Below are 7,967 nucleotides of genomic sequence, written 5' to 3' on the forward strand. Positions count from 1 at the left end.
CATGAACAAAACCAAATCTTTTGAGTTTTCCTTTTAAAATAATAATAAAAGACAATACTCAATGGAGCAAGAAAGGGCCCCATAAGGAACCAAAGATCTCTTCACCAATAGGATATGAAGCATATCGCGTGGAGCATATTCTGTTTCAAGAGGACGAGTCGGACAAACAAATAAAAACATGAACTCAATAAGTCCACAACAGAAAGGGGGACCTATGTTTCCAAAATAGGTAACAAAAAAACATGCATGCTATATTGTCATAACACTAACCTGGCAAGAAAAGGCGTGATGAAAGACAAAATAAGTTTCCAAGTTTTTTAGGAACTGCTGAGGTACAAAATCTCAGTTCAATGAAACTATGGAAAATGATAGGAATTGTGAACCAGCATTGCTTCATTCCTCGAGGTAAGATGATTTCTTTTGAAGTTCAAAACAGGCAGGTCACCGAATATTAAGATCATTTTTTTAAAAAAAAAGCATGGAGTATTTCTAAAAATCTTAAAACGGGCAGGTCACCCAATATTAAGGCTATTGTTTAGAAAAAGCGTTGAATTTTTCTAAAAGTTTTTTAAGATGGGTAGGTATTTCTTAGAAAAGTGTGGAGTTTTCTAAGAATTTTAGGAGGGGTCGGTCACCTGATACTGAAACCATTTCTTAGAAAAGCATGGAGTTTTCTAAGAATTTTAAGAGGGGACCGGTCACCTGATTTTGAAACTATTTTTTAGAAAAGCGTGGAGTTTTCTAAAAAAGGGTTTAAGATGGGCAGGTCGTCCGATATTGAGACCATTTCTTAGAAAAGCATGGAGTTTTCTAAGAATTTTAAGAGGGGCCGGTCACCTGATATTGAAACCGTTTCTTAGAAAAGCGTGGAGTTTTCTAAAAATTTTAAGAGGGGTCGGTCACTTGTTTTTTAGAAATTTTTTTAGAAAAGCATGGAGTTTTCTAAAAAAGTTTAAGGTGGGCAGGTAACCCGATATTGAGACCATTCCTTAGAAAAGCATGGAGTTTTCTAAGAATTTTAGGAGGGGCCTGTCACTCGATATTGAGACCATTTCTTAGGAAGGCGTGGAGTTTTCTAAGAATTTTAAGAGGGGCCGGTCACCGGATATCGAAACCGTTTCTTAGAAAAGCGTGGAGTTTTCTAAGAATTTTAAGAGGGGCCTATCACCCGATATTGAGATCATTTCTTAGAAAAGCGTGGAGTTTTCTAAGAATTTTAGGAGGGGGTCGGTCACTTGATATTGAAACCATTTCTTAGAAAAGCATGGAGTTTTCTAAGAATTTTAAGAGGGGGCCGGTCACTTGATTTTGAGACCATTTTTTAGAAAAGCATGGAGTTTTCTAAAAAAAAGTTTAAGATGGGCAGGTCGCCCGATATTGAGACCATTTCTTAGAAAAGCGTGAAGTTTTCTAAGAATTTTAAGAGGGGCCGGTCACCTGATATTGAAACCGTTTCTTAGAAAAGCGTGGAGTTTTCTAAGAATTTTAAGAGGGGTCGGTCACTTATTTTTTAGAAATTTTTTTAGAAAAGCATGGAGTTTTTTAAAAAAGTTTAAGGTGGGTAGGTCACCCGATATTGAGACCATTCCTTAGAAAAGCGTGGAGTTTTCTAAGAATTTTAGGAGGGGCCTGTCACCCGATATTGAGACCATTCCTTAAGAAAGCGTGGAGTTTTCTAAGAATTTTAAGAGGGGCCGGTCACCTGATACTGAAACCGTTTCTTAGAAAAGCGTGGAGTTTTCTAAGAATTTTAAGAGGGGCCGTCACCTGTTTTTAAGATCTTTTTTTAGAAAAGCGTGGAGTTTTCTAAAAATATTTAAGGTGGGCAGGTCACCCGATATTGAGACCATTCCTTAGAAAAGCGTGGAGTTTTCTAAGAATTTTAGGAGGGGCCTGTCACCCGATATTGAGACCATTCCTTAAGAAAGCGTGGAGTTTTCTAAGAATTTTAAGAGGGGCCAGTCACCTGATACTGAAACCGTTTCTTAGAAAAGCGTGGAGTTTTCTAAGAATTTTAAGAGGGGTCGGTCACCTGTTTTTGAGACCTTTTTTTAGAAAAGCGTGGAGTTTTCTAAAAATGTTTAAGGTGGGCAGATCACCCGATATTGAGACCATTCCTTAGAAAAGCGTGGAGTTTTATAAGAATTTTAGGAGGGGCCTGTCACCCGATATTGAGACCATTCCTTAGGAAAGCGTGGAGTTTTCTAAGAATTTTAAGAGGGGCCGATCACCTGATACTGAAGTCGTTTCTTAGAAAAGCGTGGAGTTTTCTAAAAATTTTAAGAGGGGGTCGATCACTTGATTTTGAGACTATGTTTTAGAAAAGCGTGGAGTTTTCTAAAAAAAGGTTTAAGATGGGCAGGTCGCCCGATATTGAGACAATTTCTTAGAAAAGCGTGAAGTTTTCTAAGAATTTTAAGAGGGGCCGGTCACCTGATATTGAAATTGTTTCTTAGAAAAGCGTGGAGTTTTCTAAGAATTTTAAGAGGGGCCGGTCACCTGTTTTTGAGACCTTTTTTTAGAAAAGCGTGGAGTTTTCTAAAAATATTTAAGGTGGGCAGGTCACCCGATATTGAGACCATTCCTTAGAAAAGCGTGGAGTTTTCTAAGAATTTTAGGAGGGGTCAGTCACCCGATATTGAGACCATTCCTTAGGAAAGCGTGGAGTTTTCTAAGAATTTTAAGAGGGGCCGGTCACCTGATATTGAAACCGTTTCTTAGAAAAGCGTGGAGTTTTCTAAGAATTTTAAAAAGGGCCGGTCACCTGATTTTGAGACCATTTTTAAAAAAGCATGGAGTTTTCTAGAAAAGTTTAAGGTGGGCAGGTCACCCAATATTGAGACCATTTCTTAGAAAAGCGTGGAGTTTTCTAAGAATTTTAGGATGAGCAGGTCATCCACTAATTGGACCATTTCTAAAAAAAAACATGGAGTTTTTCTAGAAATCTTAAGATAGGCAGGTCACCTGATAAGGAGACCATTGTTTAGGAAAAGCACTGAGTTTTAGCATGAACATACAATTTATCTTTACAACACTTACTACGCGAAGCACTTGACAAGTTTTGCTTCGTAAGCATTGTAAAGAGCTGGCAGATTCTGTTCTCTAAAATGATTTTATCTCACTTCGATATCAGAAACTCAAGATATTCCTGTTTGAAATCTAGCGTGAAAACATAGAATCTTGCCGCGAGAAGGTTTCCAGCCGACTTTGGTTGCAATTCTGTTATTCAAAACGAATTTATCTCACTTTGAAACCTTCATCAAAGTTGTAGTCCGGGACACGTAGATGAATTTGGGCTTTTTAATCACTTGATTTCAATATCAAAAGCTCAAGATATTCTTGTTTGAATATTTAGTGTTGAAAGTAGGGATTCCTGGCCGTGAGAAGGATTTTTTTTTTGGACCAAGGACTGAATTGAAATGTGCTAAATTGAGGGATTGAATTGAAGAAGGACATTGAAAGCTGGAGAGGGGGGCTGGATCATCATAAATGACAGGATTTTTACCACACCGAATAAGGAAAATAGGACTTTGCAGCTGCACCCTCCATCTGATTTCTTTCTTTTTTTTTCTCTGTTGTTTTCCTTTCTAATCACGCCTGATTTCTGGAGCTGAAGACCATGTTTTTGTTGCCTCATTTCAAAGGGAGCAGCTGGCCCTATGGAAGGAAAGAAAAGAGCCACACCATCCTCTAACTAGGAAAGAAATCACTGCTGATCACAAAATCAGAATCAAACATTCTGGTTTCCTATTTCTACTCACCCGAGATTACACCCTAGAGTTAATGTAATATTTGTTTCCTAAGTAAAGCCGTGTATAGGCTATATAGAAGCCTCAGCTGCTGACCTAAAAAGGGGGGAGAAACGCAGAAAAAAAAGAGCATACAAAGAAGAGAAAAACCAGGGAGAAAAGAGCAGAAAAAAACAGCAAAATAAAGAGAAGGAAAACGCAAGAGAGGCAGGGAGTAAAAAAAAGGCAGGGAATAGGGGAACAGAGGGGTTTTCTTTCTTTGATCTATAAAGCCTTTGGTTCCCATACATCCTTTTGTCACTGTGAAAGAAAACAAAAGAGAGGAGAAAGGAGAGGCAAGCGACGGGGAAACCAGTGAAAGCAAGAGAAGAAGAACGTTCAATTCACCAGCACATCAGCTTCAGTATCTTTGTTTCTTCCGTCATCTACCAGTAGCTAAAGAGGCACACGTCCAACTGCCCTTACACATGCAAAACAGGAATTGCCAGGTCTCTCATCCATTTGGCCCCCAGCGGCAGAATATGACGATATCAATCCGTCCTAGGTTGTTTTCACGAAGTTGAGGCTTGACAAGGATAGGAAGTCTCTATTGGATCGTAAGGCAGAGGAACTTGTTGTTGGAGACAACGAGAAGGGCACTACGTTCACTACTGTCTCTTTTGGATTGCAAGACAAAAGGACCTGCTGTTGGAGACAAAGAGAAGGGCATTACGTTCACTGTCTCTTTTGGATTGCAAGGCAGAGGGACCTGCTGTTGGAGACAAGGAGAAGGGCACTGCGTTCACTGCCGAGGACATTATGCAGAGTGTGGACTGATTGGTTTGTTTGAAATGAAATATTTTGTTAGCAAGGTTTTGAACTATTTATCTATTTCCTTATGCTATTTTTGAGAATGTTTGGAGACTGCCCTGGTTTTTTTTGTTTCTTCCTATAACAAAAATATAAATGTTTTTTTTTTTTTCGTGTTGCATACAGCCAATACCCTAACATGGTTTGAATGCTCTCTTTTTTATACAAAAAATATTGGAAGTTTTAAAAATATGTTTTCGCATGGATTTCTTAAACACAAAGAAAAAAATTTGTTTTCTTGCATTTCTGGATTTTATAACATGTTTGTAAAACTCCAAAGGGTATTGGCCAATATTCCAAAAAATATAAAAATCTTATTTTGGGGGGAATTCATCTATTATTCACTGCTAATGTTTGGATAAAGAAATCCTTAAAGGACGAATATCCAAAATATTATTGGGAATAATTTGTTATTATTCACTGTTAATATTTGGATAAAGAAACCCTCAGTGGTAAATATCCAAAATAATTTTATAAGAATAATATGTCATCACACAGCCTTGAAAGAAGCCTTGATTATAATCAAGGACATTTCAATTTTTGACTCCATGGTTTACGAGCCGTGAAAGTATGAAATACTAAGGCAAAAAGAGGCTTTTAAAGCGCTTTGAATTTCCTTAGATTTCTAAATTTTTGTCATTTCTCCTTGCGATTTACGAGTCGCAAACTCTTAAAATACTAAGGGAAAAATGAGCTTTCGAAGCACATGGAATCTCCTTGGATTTCTATCTTAATAAATTTAGTTTGAATCAAACCTAGAAAAACTGATGGGATTAGAGAACACCAACACCATAGCAATTATAAAGCAAACCAAACACCAAGCATCTTACCTTAGGTAGGGCGTACTAGGGGTGCTAATACCTTCCCTTTACGCAACCAGTCTCTTACCTTAGAATCTCTGAAAGACCAGTTAGGGTTCCTAATGACCAAAATACTAAGTGGCAACTCCTTTAAATCAAAACAAAAAAACCAAAATCAATCGAGGATCACCGCGAGGCTGCGCTACGCTCGCGAGGGTGCGACAGGATGACGACTCCACTGGAGACCCTAGGACTAGGCTTGGTAATTTGTTTGTGTATGCTATATTGGTTTTTGTTTTTTTTATGAATGATACTTTGTTCAAAAGCTTTAGCATGCATCTTTATATTTTATCATACATTAAAGTTTCAGGCTTAGCCCGATTTGGTTATAGGCTTAAAGCATTTGAACCAGCCCAAAGTATACAAAGAATTAGGGTTTTTCTTTTAGACGGAGAGAAATCTTGCAACTATAAATACAGCACTTGTAGCTCCTCACCGCCTCCCTAGACCCTAACTGAGTTCGACACTCTAGGCGGATCGGAGTCGGTCTTGGATTGGATTTCTTTTCTGCTGGTGAGGAAAGGTCGTGCAATCGTAGAGGGGCCCTAGCCCGCTGAGAGAATGGTTCACGTCTCCTTTTATCGGAACTGTGAGTTGCCTCTCAATCTTTTTTTTTACCTTTTCACTATAATTTCAACATCTTTTGTATTCTAATCAATCCCTGGACTCTTTTTTTTGTTGAGTTTTAGCTCATTTTCGATCTTCTTTTCTTTGTAAACTATAAAGTAAGTGAAACATGGAAAATTTGATGCGCATTATTTTATTTAGAATTCAGAAAATTCAGCTTCCGTTTCTCTGTCCTCAATAGAGTTTAGCATCTGAGATTTGCATTTTAATCTTGATTTGATGATTTGAATGCACTTGGTGTACCACTAGAGTTTGGCGCCTGGATTTTGAATAATAGAAGTGTGATATTTGTTTTTCGTTTTCATATAGATGGGAAAACTTTTAAGAAGCCAAGGCGTCCTTATGAGAAGGAACGTTTGGATGCCGAGCTGAAGCTCGTCGGAGAGTATGGGCTCCGTGCCAAGAGGGAGCTCTGGAGGGTTCAGTATGCTTTGAGTCGCATTCGCAATGCTGCCAGAATGCTTCTCACCCTTGACGAGAAGAACCAGCGCCGTATTTTTGAGGGTGAGGCGCTTTTGAGGAGGATGAATAGGTATGGGCTTTTGGAAGAGAGCCAGAACAAGCTCGATTATGTGTTGGCTCTCACCGTGGAAAACTTTCTCGAGCGCCGCCTCCAGACTCTTGTTTTCAAGGCTGGTATGGCTAAGTCCATCCACCATGCCAGGGTGCTCATCAAACAGAGGCACATTAGGTAAATAATTGGATCTTTCTCTTATGTTTTCATGTTATGTAGGCATACAACCTATGCAAGTTAAAATGCTCTTCATGAATTAGATAAATTTTATCTTAAATGTGCACTGCATTTGCAACATATGTGTGTTGTTAGTGTTGAAATTGTGCTTTATGATTTTCCCGATTCCCTCTGTTTTCCCAATGTTGTGATTTACTTTATTATAAAATGTCCTGACTGCCCTTTAATCAGAATTAGTATCCATGTCAAGGTCATGTGATTTCAGAGCTTAAGGTCTGCTGTCGTTTTTACTCTCTTTCTCGTGTTTATGACTGGGATCCTCTTCTAAAAATATGATCAGAAATCATCCTGTTAACCGATTACTTCTTTTCATAGTATCTTTTTATTTTCTTTTTGCTTGTTATTTTGAAAGTAGTTATTATCATTTTTACCTGATCATGGCTTTTCATATTGTCTTTTGTCTTGCTACTGTTGGATTCCGGATTTGAAAGCTTTGCCTCGTTATTGATATCTATTTTGGCCCTGCAGGGTTGGGAGGCAGGTGGTCAACATTCCATCCTTCATGGTGAGAGTTGACTCGCAGAAGCACATTGATTTCTCACTCACGAGCCCCTTTGGTGGTGGACGCCCTGGTAGAGTGAAGCGAAAGAACCAGAAGGCTGCTTCCAAGAAGGCTGCTGGTGGAGATGGAGATGAAGAGGATGAAGAATGAGCTGTAATGTTCAGTGATAGTGATTTTCATTTAATGTTATAAATTTGGTCTAGAGTTTGTACTGTTGATCTTTCAATCTCTTTCCTATCCATCAATTAGAGGTTTTTGCGAAATTTTAAACTTAGGGAGTTGTTATATTCTCTCTCGGCACTTTAGATTACATCTGTCATTGTCTTTGGAATATATATTCATTTGATAATTTTGACAGCCTTGTTTAAGATTTTGCCCTGTTGATCTTTCATCATCTTTGGAATATATGTTCATAAAATGTGCAGAAATTCTATCATCAGGTTGTGATCGATCATCATCAAAACTGTGTATAGGCGGTTTCATTGTATTGCATCTCAAAAAGGGTTGTTCAGATTTAAATTTTGACTTGGCACTTACTAAAATCACGTCAGCAGCTAGTGGTTCCAAATTACCAGCATGTTTGCCTGAAATTTGAAAAAAAAAAAGTGGAAATTTTATATATAAAAAAT

General features: G+C 38.2%; 1 protein-coding gene across 1 annotated transcript; it reads left to right on the plus strand.

Annotated features, from left to right (window-relative positions):
• The first annotated feature begins 5,882 nt into the window (after positions 1–5,882).
• Positions 5,883–7,708, plus strand: LOC133689837 (small ribosomal subunit protein uS4y-like). Its single transcript, XM_062109903.1, has 3 exons — positions 5,883–6,047; positions 6,395–6,776; positions 7,305–7,708. Exons 1-3 carry the CDS (start codon positions 6,020–6,022, stop codon positions 7,486–7,488), a joined length of 594 nt encoding a protein of 197 aa, XP_061965887.1. The 5' UTR covers positions 5,883–6,019; the 3' UTR covers positions 7,489–7,708.
• Positions 7,709–7,967: the final 259 nt, after the last annotated feature.

This window comes from Populus nigra, chromosome 3, assembly GCF_951802175.1.
Source record: "Populus nigra chromosome 3, ddPopNigr1.1, whole genome shotgun sequence".
Classification (NCBI taxonomy): Eukaryota; Viridiplantae; Streptophyta; class Magnoliopsida; order Malpighiales; family Salicaceae; genus Populus; species Populus nigra.

Excerpts from the sequence above, each read along its gene's own strand:
- LOC133689837 (XM_062109903.1), top strand. The coding sequence starts at position 6,020 with ATGGTTCACGTCTCCTTTTATCGGAACT. Across the intron at positions 6,048-6,394 it reads CGTCTCCTTTTATCGGAACT|ATGGGAAAACTTTTAAGAAG; the intron begins GTGAGTTGCCTC and ends GTTTTCATATAG. Across the intron at positions 6,777-7,304 it reads ATCAAACAGAGGCACATTAG|GGTTGGGAGGCAGGTGGTCA; the intron begins GTAAATAATTGG and ends TTGGCCCTGCAG.